This window comes from Pyrgilauda ruficollis, unplaced genomic scaffold (assembly GCF_017590135.1).
Source record: "Pyrgilauda ruficollis isolate IOZ18807 unplaced genomic scaffold, ASM1759013v1 scaffold135, whole genome shotgun sequence".
Lineage (NCBI taxonomy): Eukaryota > Metazoa > Chordata > Aves > Passeriformes > Passeridae > Pyrgilauda > Pyrgilauda ruficollis.
In genome coordinates, this window is record NW_024511988.1 from 1,119,926 (window position 1) to 1,135,519 (window position 15,594).

At 50.5% G+C, this 15,594-nt stretch overlaps 1 protein-coding gene across 3 annotated transcripts in view; it reads right to left on the reverse strand.

Moving 5' to 3' along the window:
• DAAM1 (dishevelled associated activator of morphogenesis 1) overlaps window positions 1-15,594 on the reverse strand; it is a 91,198-nt gene that overhangs the window by 18,135 nt on the left and 57,469 nt on the right. For all 3 annotated transcript variants that reach the window (XM_041459395.1, XM_041459396.1, XM_041459397.1), the window contains 12 exons: window positions 12,855-12,926; window positions 11,547-11,641; window positions 9,484-9,817; window positions 8,302-8,412; window positions 8,070-8,173; window positions 7,576-7,642; window positions 7,128-7,245; window positions 6,881-7,019; window positions 6,463-6,521; window positions 5,941-6,128; window positions 5,309-5,614; window positions 5,098-5,205 (listed from right to left, as the gene is read on the reverse strand). In XM_041459395.1, coding sequence (XP_041315329.1) covers window positions 5,098-5,205; window positions 5,309-5,614; window positions 5,941-6,128; window positions 6,463-6,521; window positions 6,881-7,019; window positions 7,128-7,245; window positions 7,576-7,642; window positions 8,070-8,173; window positions 8,302-8,412; window positions 9,484-9,817; window positions 11,547-11,641; window positions 12,855-12,926 — 1,701 coding nt within the window. The remainder of the gene's footprint in view (window positions 1-5,097; window positions 5,206-5,308; window positions 5,615-5,940; window positions 6,129-6,462; window positions 6,522-6,880; window positions 7,020-7,127; window positions 7,246-7,575; window positions 7,643-8,069; window positions 8,174-8,301; window positions 8,413-9,483; window positions 9,818-11,546; window positions 11,642-12,854; window positions 12,927-15,594) is intronic.

A 15,594-nucleotide genomic window follows, 5' to 3' on the forward strand; every position in this document is an offset into this window, starting at 1 on the left:
TCCTCACCCCTGCTCCAAACATCTGTGATCACCCTTCATGCATCAGTCCTCCCAAGCCAGCTAACCAACACATGCTATCAGACTTGCAAAAGCAACCAGCAGCTTTTTCAGTGAAACCCTCCCAAAAGAAGGGATTTGAAAGCAGGAATTGCATGGAATAAGCACCTGTATCTCCTAAGTGGCTTAAACACGTTACCTTCAGATGAGTAACAATATTGTGGTTTTGGGCAAATGGGCAGATCTACCTAACAGCAGCTTTGCAGGGCTGCCCGAGGAGTTCATGTTGCCCCAGGTTTTAATTTACCATATTGCATATTTTAGTAAGGTTAATCAATTAAAAGCTGGCTATTCAATCCTTCTGGAAGGAACACAATCTGGAGCTGCAAGGTCCTGAACATTACAGATCCACACTAAACATCCATGAGGTAGGAGACCTGGCACGTGGCCACTGCAAGGGCCGAGACTGAGCACTGAAATCACCATTTTTTTACTCATTTTCTTGTTTCAACAAAGAAAACATGCAGATATGAGAAGTGGGAAGAGAGGCAGGTGATGGAAAATGAGCCCCAAGTCACCCAGCACCAGCTGCCCCTCTCATGTGCCTTGCCAGCTCTGACCAAGCAGAGAGCTTCAACCCGTGGGTTTATTTCCATCTTTTGAAAACAAAAACTGCTCAGGGGTAGGAGCTTCTCTGTGTTCAGCTGGAGTTAAAAATCCAACCCCTGGACTCAGACATTGGCTTTCACCTCAGGCCAGACAGCAGAGAGGGTGGGTTCTGCCTTACCAACCTCCCCAGCATCAACTTTCAAGCTGCTCCTCCTGGTGATCTTTGTGCCTCTCTGATCCAACCCCGTCTGTCACACATTAACCCCCCTCAGAAGCAGCCCCGTGTCCCTGTCCCCAGCCCCACACTCACCCTGCCCACATCACACTCCTGCAGGTGCTCACTTACCTGTCTGGAGCTACCATTCACAAAGAAGTCCTACAGCCATAGCAGAAGCATGGAAAAAGGCAGTAAAAAACACATGCAGTTCAGTGACCACAGCAAAACCAGGGGGAACTGAGGCACAGAGAAGGGAAATGTGCAATATGGGGGGGTTTGGCAGCATGGGGAGGCACCTGGGAGTGGCAGTGCCAAAACAGGGAGGATGCAGGTGAAAATGTGGGTTGTGGGATGTGCAGAAGAGGAGAGCTGATGGAGAGGAGGCTCCATGAACGGGACACTGTGCACAGGGGTGAGGAGGGGACACGGGATGAGGTGGGAGGATGCTGGCCAAGCCCTGCTACTGGCCCAAAGGCACAGCACTGCTCAGCCTGCCATGCCTGGAGGAAAATTGCTGGTTCTTGCACATCTGAGGGACTGAAATGCCAATGTGACTGCCAGGAAAAACAGGGCTTGTAAGTGGAAATAACGAGAGGCGCATCCCACAGCAAATCTGGCCGCAGCAAAACTTCACCATTTGCCACAGCAACACGCTTCCCCTCGAGTTCTCATCCTCCTCCTCCTCCCTGCTTCTCCAGGGCTTGGCAGCCTGGCCAAGTGCCACCCCAATGCCCAGCAGCAGCATGCCCCTCCCCAGACCTGGCTGTCCTGCTGGGCTCTCCCCAGCAGAATGGAATCAGGTGCAGTAAAGCCAGCACCACACACATGTGCACACACACACACACACGGGTTTTCCTTCCCCATTCCCCTGGCTGAGCTCTGCTGATCAAGAGTCTTGTGGCTAAAAGTCTCTGGTTCAGTTAAGGCTAAGGATCAGTGTTTCACTGATCAATCTCTACCCAGCAGTCTACTTTGTGGGACAGGCACAAAGCACACCCACAACCTGCAATGGGTATCTTTATCTTCATTTAACTGGTCCCTAATTAGGAGCTTTTCCTTCCATTTCAACCCTCAGACCTGCCCCACGATGCTCAGACTTGCTCCAGGCTGCTGGAGAGGGAGGACATGGTGGCTTTCTTTGCAGTGCCCTGCTCCAGGAGAGGGAGGGCTCCTCATCCATTAAGGTAGAGAAAAGGTTCACTACAAAAACCCTTCTCTGCCTCAAACCAGCCTTGTCCCTGCCCCTCTCCCTCACAGGAACTGTGATCCAGCCACGGTGCAAGGAGAAGCAGCTTTAAATGGGCTGTCACCATCTCCACAAACAATTCCCAGCCCTGGCCCCTATGCAGGTCACTCTTCCTTGCATGGAGGAGCTGGAGGCTTTACTTCCTTCATCCTTTTTTGGGAGATGAATTCTTTCCCAGCTCACTGCTAAGCCCCTGGTTCAACAACACATATTTTTTCCACTTGGCCCTGACTCTTTTACATCACTCACCGCAGCAGGACCTGCCAGAACTGGCCTGGCTGTGTCACTGCTACTTATCAACATCACTCCCAGCCTCTACCCCCATGAAGACTCTCAAGACATCCTGACAGAGGCACAAACCCTTGTGTAGTTTAAGCCCTGATGGTCCTGGACTTGCCTTTCTCCATCACTACAGGCACACCCTCACACAGCTGCTGCCAGTTCTCATGCCACAGCCAAAATCTCCTGTTGGCTTTTCTGTAAATGCTGGTATTCTGTACAGCTGCAGGGCTGAGACCTTCTCTGGGGACAGGGACATCTGCAGAGCCTCAGCTGGGAGGCTACAGGCTCTCCTAAGAACTTCATGCCTTGTGAGGCAGGGATGCTCCCAGGCTGAGCCCCAGGAAGCCCAGAGGGTTCCTGTCCTCCCCACATGGAAAGGGCCCTTCCCAAAAGCTGCAGAGCTCACTTAATAGCCTGCATTTACATCCCAGCCTGTGATGTGGGAAAAACATTTAAAGAGATGTTTAAAATTAAGTACATGGTTAAGCCTCGGGTCTGTGCAGCACTTAGGGATTCCCAGGCGCTCTGGCAACAAAACCAGACAAATCCCAGCCAAGGCAGCCCCACAGCAGCCACCCTGGGGAGGGTCAGAGAGCTCTGTGCACTGCACACACCTCTGCCTGCTGTCCCCAAGTCCTGCTGGGGCACAGGCCACAGGGATGCACCCCCTGACCATGCTTTTTCAGAGCCCTGCTTTGTCTGGGGGCATGGGCAGACAGGCAGCCCCTGATGCCCCCATGTCCTGTGGATAATGTGACTCAGGACAAGTGAGAGGCATGACCACTGAGCAAGTGGCCCAGGACAGGGAACAGGGAGGGAGAACCCTGCTCCTCCCTTGCTTCTTCGTGACAGAAACCAAGTTTTGCTAGAGCTTGAAAATGCTGTGAGTTATGAAACCATTATTAGTTCATTGTGCCTCAGGGACAGGCTGTTCACTCCCCCAGCCCCCCACCATGTACACAGAGCCCCATGGTTTGCATGTGTTACAGAACCACAGAATGGCTTGGGCTGAAGGGACTTTAAAGATCCTCTAGACCAGCCCGCCTGCCATGGGCAGGGAACATTCCACTCAACCAGGCTGCTCAGAGCCCCATCCAGCCTGGAGCACTTCCACTTCTGGTCTCATGGAGCACATCTAACCCCACACACCGGTGCCTGCACTGCTGCTGGCTGCAGGGCCATGCACCCCCTCTCCATCCTGGGACTAATGCTGGGAGCACCCTGGGGACTTCCAGCTAGACAACCACATCCCTCAGGCCCTGGGAGATGTGTCCCATGGCTCCACTCACACAAAATGAACCGTAAGGGACTTGTGCATCATGTCCCCAAGGGCAGCTCCAGCCCCAGCAGCATCTCACAGGTGGGATTTTGCCTTGTCTTTCCCACCTGCCTTTCAGATGCTCTCACAGCATCTCCTGCCAGTCCCAGCTAGCCCCTGGCTCCTCCATTCAGCTCCCTTCTGGTCCTCATCCCATCTGGGGTGTAAGCTCATGTCACAGCTCTCCTTGCACCATCTCCCTGTTCCTCCTGGCCCCAAACCTAACCAGCCACTTCACCCAGCAGGACCTCAGCCAAGCCAAATTATTTTTAAATTCCTGCCTGGCAATAATCCGCATCACACCAGGTGACTCATGGGCTGGGGCAGGCAAGCCCGAGGGCAAACCGTCCTGCTGACACTCAGGTTTCTATTCTTGCTGCTCTTCTATTTCCATTTCTTGTCCTCAGACATGCCCTCCAGTAGGCATGAGTCAAGCTCAAAAAATGCCAGGAGAAAGAGACATTGCTGTGGTCACCTATTCCCAAAACACTGGGGCAGGCAGCACGTACTTCTGGTGAGTTGCTCTTGATATTTGCCCTGCTCTAATCCACCCTGGTCTTTCCCTCAATTAGCCTCTGGAACAGATTAAACTCTCACACTGCCTAATGAGCTTATGGGTCTGGTCCATTCCTTCCTGGCACCATCCTTCTGACTGAGCCTGGCACGAAGGAGACAAGCTGCTCTCTCCTCCCAGGAATACAGCCAGCTGTTCAGCAGGTGAACATCCTTTTTCAGCCTCTCTCCTTGCTTTTTCTCCTGCCTTCTTGCAACACTCATTGCTTTTGCCCATTTTCACCCTGCCTGAGGTAAAAGAAGTGTCTAATTTTCTTCTGTGCTTTGATGCCTTCCAAACTGGGGCTACAGTGCTTGAGCAGGAGATTAAAAAGCAGAGACTTTTGCCTGCAATGACATTATTTTGGTTTGGAATATTTGTTCAAAGCTCACATTTTGCTCTTGGCTCTCTACAAAAATAAAAGAAGTGACCCACCCATGGTAGATGTGGGCAAAACTTAGTCCTTCTTGGCCAGAGAGGGATAGAAATTTTCCACCCAATACAGACACATGGAGAAGTTGCTGTTAAGAGCAATCCAAAAATATTACCCAACTGTGGCCACATCTGGGGGTTATTTTCATAACATTCCCTGTTTCTTTTTTTTGTGTGTGTGTTTTTTTGGTGATCCATCTTCAGGGTGCAAGTGCTCAGGTGTGTGGGCAGGGCAGGTCAGGCACAGTGAGCCATGAACGGCTGCCTCATCACCAAGGCTCTGGCACATGGATGAGAGGACAAAGCAGATGAAGCTGATCTGGCAAACATGGCTTTAGTATGAAATAATGAGGGGAGATGTGTTTTGGGACCACAAGTGAAAGCAGGTGATCCCACCATGGTGGCACCTTGCCCAGGTGTGCCCACCCCGGGCCAGCTGTTACCTGCTGTCTTTGGTAGGCCGAGAATGTCCTTTCCAGGTCTTCGAGGTCCAGGATTTTAAACACTTTTGTGTCATCTATGTTGGTCCACACAGTGCCTGCCAGCTTGTTCTGCAAGACAGAGGGAGCATTGCAGGCTGGGGTCCCCACCCACTGCCCTTATATCACCATCCAGCACAGCCAGTCTCACTGCCCAAATTATTGCCCAGCTTACCTCTGGAAGCTTGGACCAGTTGAAAGACTTGAGGGCGTTCGTCGGCTGAGGGATGCTCTTCTTCTTGAAGGCCAAGCCCGGGGGTGGTCCAAGGGGAGGCATCAGCCCACCCAGGGGTGGGGGGCCAGGGGGAGGTGGGGGACCACCTGGAGGAGGTGGTGGGGGAGGCGGTGGGGGACATACCCCTGGGAGTGGTGGGGGTGGTGGAGGGGGAAGAAGAGAGCCGGGAGTTGGAGAAGGGGAAGGGCCACCAGGTGCTCCTGGTGGCATGGGAGGTCCTCCAGGACTGGCAGCACAGATCGCCCTCTGGGAGAGAAAGAGGAATGGGGACTGGTCATATGGAGCTGGGTGACACTGGGTGACCTAAGAAATACCCCCATGCTGACTTTTACTTAATTTGGTTAAATTTTAGGAAACTAAGGAAGCATTCAAAGTCTTCAACACTCTTGACTGAGGCTCAAGGCAGCTGAGAAGCAAAATCACCCAATTACTAGGGACAGACACCTTGGTGGCTCTTCCAACAAGCCTCTTTCTCAGTCCCCCCATGCAGCTCAGCCTCCTGAAATCACCCCAACAGCACATGCAGGGGGTTAGGGTCTGGGCCCACAGCAGGAGCAGGTTTGAGGTCTCACCCTGCTCATCTCGTGGAGCTGTGCTGTGAGATCTGCCACTTGCTGCTTGACCTGCTTGTGCTCGCTGGACTCCTTCTCCAGCTTCTCCTTCATCTTGTTCAGTGTCTGCATCATCTCCTCCTTCTCCTGGGCCTTGGCGTCACACTCCCGCTCCTTCTTCTCCAGCTTCTGCTGCAGCTCTGTGTGCTCTGGAACAGCCCCAGGAGACCACTTTTGGGTGACAAACTCTCCTTTTTGCCAGCAGCAGCACATGGGGGGGGGGGCTAAACCCCACTCTGCCCTGCAGAGAAGCTGCAGCTGACAAAAGGGAGCCTGTGCTGTGCCTCAATAACCCATCTGGAGCTTCTCCATGAAAAAATATTATTTGTTTTGCCCATTTCCCATGTCAGCCCCATGGCATGATACTATCTCAGCCCTTCAGTAAAGCCTGCAGATACATGTATAAATAAACACATAAATAAATGTGTATGTAACTGTTTAGCCAACGTTAGAGTTGACACTGTGTATTCCTCCATCACTCACCTTTTCTCATTTTCTCTGCTTGCTCTTTCCACTGCTTCACTTCATTTTCATTGACTAACCTAAAAGGAGAGGAGATGTAGCACATGAGACAATCCTACTACAGCAGGTAGGAGACCATCACCAGCAAGGAACATGACTGAGGAAGTGGGATTTAAGGCTCCCAAACTGGTACACCTAATAGCTTTGCTGTGTCCCCTCAGCAGGGTCATGTAAAATTTATCAGGGAACATGCAAAAACTCCTAAATCTCAAATATTACTTGCAAGTGCTGTCTAACAAAAAAGATGGGCTTCATTCTAAGGTGGGGTGAGTCCTGGGAAGCCAGCAGCTCCAGAGATGCTGGCTCATGTCCAGCTGAGGAGCAGGAACATCACTGTGTGACAGTGGCCAGTAAGGAACAGTGACCCTCGAGCACTCACATTCGTACAACATTTTTAATGTTGAAGTTTTCCAGGGGAGTGGCGTCGGGGTCCTGCCCTTTGTCACTCTGGATGACAATCTGCTGCACGATCCTGTCGAGCAGCAGCCAGTACTGGACAGTGTTGCCGCTTCTTTTATCTGCAGGGAAGGAAGGGGAGAGACTGACGTGAGCACAGGGGAGGTTGTGACGCTGCTGGGCAGGAGGGCTGGGCTGCCATGGGTTTCCTGGCCTCTGCTGGGACTCACAAGGCATCTGGAGACAGTGGTGCAGGATGGACATAAAGTGCGGGTACGCCTCGCTGTGCGTCAGCCTCTTCCTCGTCAGCTCGAACATCTGAGTTGCACTTTTGGTGTCAATGTGGACCTGTGGGCAGGAGCCAGGCAAGGTCAGGCCACAACAGCATCTCCTGTTTCCTGAGGCTCAGCTCCACACCCCATGAGCCACCCCCACCCCAAAACTGACAGACAAACCGGCCCCACTGTCCTGCGAGGGGCAAACAGAGTCGCTGGGCAGGCAAAGGACAAAAGGGTAAAGCAGGCTCTAGGACAGATGTTGCAAAAGAGAAGGGCAACAGGAAAGATTTCCAAGCTCCACATTTTATCCAGAAGACCACTCTTTGTTCCTTGGACCACTCTTTTAAAACTAACTGTGACACTGAGTGCCAGTGTCTGTATCAGCAACATTCATACTCACCAGCTCAAACCTTTTGGCAAACTCCAATTCATCTTCATTTCTAAGCATTTCGAAGAAATCTAAGTGCCTGAGGAAAGAAAGGAGAAAAAAAAACCAATCCAGAACAACCTGTTAAAAGCAGATACAAGTGTGACAATTAGTGAATTACAGGCAGCTGGCTTGTCAGTGGACCAGACACGGGGAGGGCTTGAAACACCAACTGGACCTTCAGCCCCAACTTCCTAGACACTACAGGATGCGCAAGGAGCCTTCTGGGATGAGAAGAAATGGATGAGGGCTGACAGCATCCCCTGAACCCCTGATGGCACATCCTTCCCAATCAACCCTACATTAGAATGCAGCAAAACCATGTTGGAATTTTTTTTCTCCCTCTCTGGAGACAGCAAGGAATTTCTGTAGGAAGTGTGACTCTAGAGCCATGTGATTTCCCCAAAGGCCAACACCCGAAGCAAGGGCAGCAGACAAAAATCACAAGTGTGGGGGTCACTGCTCACCGGTCAAGGGTTGAATTTTCATGTTGTCTTAGTTTGTCAATGACGGGCTGGATGCCAAGCATGAGGAATTCATACCTCAGATGGAGTCTGAAATCCAGGCTTTCCTGCAAGGGACAGTTGTGGGCTCAGCACAGCAAAGTGGACATCCTCAGAGAGTTCACTGAAACAAACACCCCAAGCACACCCCCAAGCACACCCCAAGGCCTCCCTGTCCCAGAGCCCTGGTGCTCACCACGCCTGCCCCCTGACTCAGGACGGCGTTGATGAAGGACATGATGGCTGTCTTGAGGCTCACTTCATCTCGGTACCGGCCCGTGCTCTTGTCCAAGTCGTTGATCAGCGTCTGCCAAACACATGGTGTCACTTCAGTGCCCTGTGACAGCCCCAGTGCTGCCCAAACAGCCAGGGAACACGGGCAGGAACAACTCCTCGTGATGCACCGCCAGCTGCTGGCCACCCCAGCACCCATTTGGGCCAGCACCAGCCCATCCAGGAATGCTGCAGAGTGCTGATCCCAGTGACCCTGCACAAGCAAGCCTTTTTTTTGGTGGCTGTCACCTTAAATAACTGTTTCCTCCCTCCTCGTTCAGCTGCAGATCACATCAGACACAGTTCTGGGGTAATTCTGGATTTTTTAATTTGAAAACAGCCATAACAAAACATTTGCAAGCTGCCACTTAGACATTCAGGAGGAGAAAGGGATAGGAATGCTGAATTTCAAGGGATGAGGGGTGAGTGGAGACCCACTGTTGGGGTTTGGAATGGAGGAAATCCAGGGAAGTGATGCTAAACTTTTCATTCCCAACGATGAGGATGATTTTAGAAATAAATAATGAAAATTTTTACCTTTAAACAACTAATCTTCAAAACAATACCCCATAAATCAACATAACCCATCAACAAACTGTAAGAAAACTTGTAGAAGAGAGGAGGGATTTCACGATAACAGGGTTCCCCAAATAGCTGTTATCAGTGAAGAAATCAGAAACCACAAAAGGACTTTTTTTTTCCCTTTCATTAAAAAAATCTGCATAACATGAACAAAAAAAACTTCTCTCCCTGAGTAATCTGAAAAAAGCCCTATTTTAGAAATAATAAACGAACTAGAAAATTTAGATTTGGTTTCTTTACATTATCAATAAGAAAAAGAAGTTTGTGAGGAAAAGTGCTCTGAAGAGTTTATTTTAATTTCTACTACCTTTTTCCTGTTAATTAATATTAATAATTTTATCTTTATACCCTTATAAACCCACTTTACCTTTCTCCTAATCCTATCTCACAACAAGAAGTAAATACACTAACAATTAACCAACACCAAACCCACCATACTCTTTAATACATTAACCACAAAAAAAATCTCAAAATGAGTAAAAAAATCTCAAATTACCAAACCAAAACCACCACACCCACCTACCTGAAAACGAGTCCTTTCACTGGCATATTTCTGGTAGTGCAGCATGGCCTCCAGTACCTTCTTGTGGCCCCCGGGAACCAGGCACACGGCGCCCATGATTTCCAGCACTGCCACCTTTGTCTTAATATTCTCCGTGCTCAGACTCTGAGCAATTACATTAATGCTCTCCAGGTGGGCCAGGACGTGGGCCCGGCCCAGGGAGTTGTTCATTAGTGCTTTTATACATCCAATGAGCGAGGTATGTATTCGAGACTCTGCTGTCTCATAGTCCATGCTTTTGAGGAAGTTGAGGATACATGATAAGCCATCCAGGTCGATGAACCGGGTCACAAACCTGCCAGAAAAGGGGGTTTTCACTTTAAAATAAAATGCTGAAAGTCTGCCTTTTACCCTCAGAGTCTGCTGATGTACACCTAGAACCTTCCTGTATACTTCTTCGTGGATACCAGAAAGCCTGAAGGACTCCTGTGGCCCAGACACAGGGAGGGGGTTGTAAAAATCCATTTAATTGGTGTCTGGTTGCCTGTGCTACCTGCACAAGGTTCTTCAGAGTGAGGATATTTCAAAGAGAACCAACTAACCCAGCCATCAACACAAGTCTTGGGATGGAGGTTGGAAGTTTGCAATCACACTGCAAAAAATACCAACCCGAGTCTTGAGACCAGTTTTGAGCTGGAAGAAGATCCCAAGCCCTGAAGTCACCTCCTCATCAGCTGCAGACACCTCGATGTCAGCCTTTCTGCCTTCTGCTACCTCTCCTGCCTCACCATCCACACCCTTCTCCTCCCTCAGGCACAGCTCCCCAATTTTAAGGGATTTCTGATTTTTACAGTGACTCACAACACCACTGAACAGAAAGCAGACAGCGAACACAGGGCAGTGCCCCAGGCAGGCTCACTATAGCAGGCAGACACAACACTGCACACTGCTGAGGCATTTTAGGGCCCCCATGCCCAGTGCCATCCAGGCTGGGTGTCCTCTGCTTTGGCAAAAGGCACGGGCTGGAAAGCAAACGAGCCAGGAACATCCCAGCACTGGGATGGTTTTAATTCCAAACAAGCCATGCTGATGGGCAGCAACAAAAGGGGTAATTGCAGGCTTGTGGAAAACTGCTTTCTCTGCTTCAAAGCTCGCTCTTCTTCCAGCCAAAGTCAATAGGAAAGTTGGTGTTCATTTCCCTGGGTGCAGAAGTAGGTCCAACAGGTAAAATTTTCAACAGAGCCTGCTGCATCCCTCAAAAAAACACTCAAACACCACTTTTAAGGATTTTATAAAGTTTCATGGCTGACCACCAGCCCTGCTCATTGCAGGGGCCAGCACCCACAAGGTCCAGGTGTCACAGAAATCAGCTGCTCACCCTGGACCCTGGGAATTTCTTACCACCAAGCACAGGTGGAAGAGGGAAAGGTATTTGCAAGCAATGGTAAATTTGTTTCTTCCATAACCAAAACAGGTCATGCATTTCCTAATGGAACATATTCCCATCAGAAGATGTCAACCTGAGGCACTTTAAGTGCTGGAAAAGTGTGCATGCAGACTCCAGAGAAAACAAAATTAGGAAAAGCTACAGACATTCAGAAAGCATCCCAGCCTTCATTTATCCTCCCATCAAAAATTGTTTTCCATTTCATAAAAGCCTGAAGATTTATGTGACTTTATTCCCTTATAAAGTGCAACAGGAGTTGAAGTTGAAACAAAAGTCCTAGCTGACCAATAAAAATTGTTGTTTCTTGGAAAAAAAAAAATCAATCTTCAAGGAATTTTTACATTCTGTTCAGGACAAAGGAAAATCTGGAAAACTAAAAAGGTTGCCTGATTTGCCTGAATAAACAGGAGGTCCTGGTGGCTCTTGGTCACTAAAAGGACCAAGAAAAAGGAACAAAATGTGACACAAAAAAAGCAGTTGATGAAACAAAAAAAAGGCAGTTAGTGCCTCAGAGTCCTCGCCTCCCTCACCCTGTACAGCTCCCATTTATATTCTTATTTAACCCCCTGCTCTGCCAGAGAACTCAAATCCAAATCCACAACCACAGCAGTAAAGCCAGGAAAGGGAAGGGAATTGCCTCATTGGTTTTGTCCTCAGTGCAGTCTTCAAACTTTCGATTGTTTTATTTCTCTCCTCCTCATCTTCCTTTTCCAAGGCGATCAGTGATTTTCTCTGTGCAAGGAGGAAGGCAGAGGTCAGAAGGGGAATCTCCCTGTGTGCCCAAGGAGTGGCAGTGCCCACCACCCACTGTGCCAAGTCATGGGGATACTAAACCCACCCTGGAAGTCTGGATTCCTTATGGCAATTGCAGAACTTGGGAAAAGGAGCAGTGAGGAAAACCACTCCATGGTCTGCAGGGAGACAGCCTAGATTTGGGGACAGGGGGATGGAGGGCACTGTCTCCAAGCCCCCACACAACTCCTGCTCTGCTCTGCACTGGTGTGGCCTCACCTTGAGTCCTGGGGGCAGTTTTGGGCACCACAATATACAAAAAAAAAAAAAAAAAATCCAAAAAAGACATTAGGCTATTGGAGATCATTCAGAGCAGGCCATGGGAATGGTGAACAGCCAACCCTGTCATTCCCAAGTCCCCCAGTGCAACCCTGGATTGTGCATCTCAGCTGGGGACAGTGGCTATGTGCATGCATCTCCCACACTGGATTTTGCTCTCCAGCTGGGGCTGGGATTTGACTCCTGCACCAGGGCTGCCTCTCCCTGGGCATGCATGAGGCACAGCTACAGCTAAAGCAGCTCCCTGAGTGATTCCTGCACCACCCAACAGTGCTGGGCCCCCAGAGGTGTCAGGGTGAGCCCTGCCAGCCCTAGCTGAGGCTAATCCAAAGCAGAAAGGGTCCCAGCAGATATGAGGAGCTGTGCTGACCCCTCCATTTAACCCAGCTCCTCTTCAGCAGCACGTCAGGGAGATCAAAGCCACCCTGCAGGCATCTGGCAGGCTTTGATCACAAGCTCTGCTCAGCCTCAGGGCTCTGCCTGGCTGGCAGCCCATGGCCAGCACTGGGTGTTCCTGCCTTCCCAGAGGGAAGCAGCCCACTCCCTCCTGGCTCACAGCCCCTGCTCATCCCTCTGCCCCATCCCTGGGAGTGCTCGAAGCCAGGCTGGATGCAGCTTGGAGGAACCTGGTCTGGTGGAAGGGGGTTGGAACTGGATGTCCTTTAAGGTCCCTTCCCACCCCAACCCCATCCGTGGTTCTGTGATTGCACAGACCACCCCAGGTGCTGTAGGAACATCTCCATTTTGCAGCTGTACCTGTTGGTCCAACAGGTGACACTGTCACCCTCTCAGGCACAATGCTGGCAGACTGTCCCCACCCTGCTGCTGCCCCACACGGGGTTCAGAGGCACCAGGGCTCTGGGGGAATACTCACAGCAGCCATTGAATTCAGCTGATCGATGTAGAACTCTGGCCAGCTGGTGGCTCCTTTATTTTCTTCCTGGTCCTGGGTAGGAGATAAAAAAAGTGAAACAAAGCCAGATTAGTAAAAAATAGTATTAACATCCCCTGCCCTTCATGACCAGCCATTTCCAAAGCACTCCTGAGCTCTTGCATTACTTTATATTGTGTGACTTTCTATATTCTGAGCTTACCCCTGACTCCAGCTATGCAAACATTACCTGATTTATTGAACTGCCATAAATACAATTACACCACCTGTCTATGACCAAACACTGCCCCACTGATACTGCATCAGTCTTGTGATTATCAGCTTCAGGGCAACCAGACTGAAATTTTACATCCAAATCTCTCGTTTCAACTCTACAGTGCCCTTGAAGCTTTGGCTGCACAGCCTTGAATATGCTCAGGGGGGAAAATGTTTACAAGCAATGAAGAATGTTTAAATGTGACATGATCTAGGCTGCACTCCTGGAGCAGAACCATGACTTATCAACATATCAACATCCTAAGAGAGACTCCAAGCACAACAGTTCCTCTGGAGACTTCATAAGTCACTGGGAGGGAACATGCATCTCTCAAAGTCCCCTCTTAAAGGATGTCACCCCTGGGCCCATGACCTGCGACACTGAGAGATGCAGAACCTCATGTGGCCATCCTGGTCCACGGTGCTCTGCAATTGTCAGGGTCTGTGAGGGGTTTTCAGGTTCTACCTTGTTCTTGTAGGACACGACTGAAGGACCTCTGAGCCCAGCTCAGGTAACTAATGCTGCACATTCCCAGGGGCTGCATGGAGTAAGCAGGCAGGATTTGAGAGAATACTTCATAATTAACCTTTTGCCCCCACCTTTGTTTTCCTAAAGACATATATATCAAAAGAAGAGGATTTCACAGCAGAAATGCCACACAGGACTAGGCTGGAGCCAACAAATACTACACAAACCCCAAACATCTTCCATCAGTAACCATCTTCTGACCACAGCCTGACTGGCTGCATGGCTCTGCCCCTTCCCTAACTTTCAGAGATGTTTGTAAACCTCATCCCACACCACAAACACCTGCAATGGTGGGAGCTGGACAACCTCCTCTCTGCCCCCACGTCTGTGCTCGCAGACAACCGCGGCCGCTTTCAGCAGGCCCGAGGAGCAGAGTCCCAAATATTTACCGTGGCTCAAGAGGCTTACGTGGAAAACTTTTGTGCATCCAAACTTCCCAAGCTGCAGCGTGCCAAGATGAGGACAAGCAGAGTCAAGGACAGGTAATTTGGATGACACTCAGTTGGCCCCTGGGCAGAACAGCCTGTGCCTCCAGACCTGACCCTTCCTTTCGCTGTGCCTGGCTCCAAGGTACGGACAATACAAGTCTGAGAGCACCAAGAGGCCTGGAAACCTTTTCTTTAACACTTTTCCTGACCCCACAGTCCCTCAGAGGTGCCAAGCAGCTGGGCTGAGGCTCAGGCCACCTGTCTGCTCGGTGTCACTTCTGTCTGACACGGCCACCGCGGCTTTCAGCTCCTCAGCCGAGCCCTGGCACTCGTGCCAGCCTCCTCTCCGAGCTGCCTGTGCCCTGCCAGGGGAGAGCTCTGCACAAAGCTTGTGGGAATTCTGATTTTCCCAGCTTTCCTGCCCCACTTCAGACTCCAGCATGCAAATGCACTCCAGGGGACAACAGAGTCCCCTGAGCATGGTCCTGTCACCTCCTGGAGGTGTTAGAGAAGGTCTTTCCCATTGCCTCTTTTATAAGGAGCATCTCTTTCCCACCAGAAGCACCAGCTGGGAAGGGTGGCAAGATCCCCACCATGGCACAGCAGCAAGAGGTGTCCAGATGTGCCCAGCCAAGAGACCTGTGCAGGGAGTGAGATCCATGCTGAGGAATGGCAGAGAAAGCAGCAGGGCTGGCTCATCCCACATCCCAGGACCTTCCCACGTGCTGTGAACACCTGTGAGGCAGGCAGGGATGTGGACCTGCTGCTCATTTAGGGTTGAAAAGAAGCGGTGGAGCAAATAAAGGTCTCCAGGGGGTGGAGGGGAGGCTGAACAACAAAATTGGCTAAACTGCTCATTTATAATTAACGTGCTGCATTATAAATATTTCCCTTTGCTCGGCTCCCTCGGGCTCTTGCATTTCCTCCCTGAAACCCCCAATTTAGAGAGTGCTCTCAATTAAGTGCGGCAGAAACTCATTAATTCCGATGAGCAGCTGGGCAGGCTCCTCGGAAAGCAGCTTCCCAGGCAAAGGGGGACTGCACAATAAAGCAGGCAAAGATCAGGGCACGGCCTTCCCTCCCCTCAGCTCGCTGCAGGACATGGCTCAGTGGTAATTACTGGGGCTAATGGTCTACAGCACATTGATAAGTGTCCTTTGGTGTACTCCTGGTGGTAAAGAAATCTCCTGACAAAGCGACAGCCCGGAGGGAAGTGAGTCACAAGGCTCTGCTCAGCGCCAGGAGGAGGGAGGAAACTCTCCAGCATCAGGGTTTGAAAGGTTGAGGGTGTAAAATGGCTTCCCAGCATGCAGGGTGGGTTTTGGGCATGTGGGTTTTGCAGCCTGCCTTTGGGGAGGGATGCTCAGACACAGAGCTGAGCACCTCCAACGTGAGCGTCTCTAGGATGTTCCACTGCATCACTGAACATCTCCCAAATCCTTATTCTCTGGGCTGAGTCTGCAGTGTGTGCTCTCAAGCAGCAAAGAAGTGAGGGCTGATCTGAACCCTG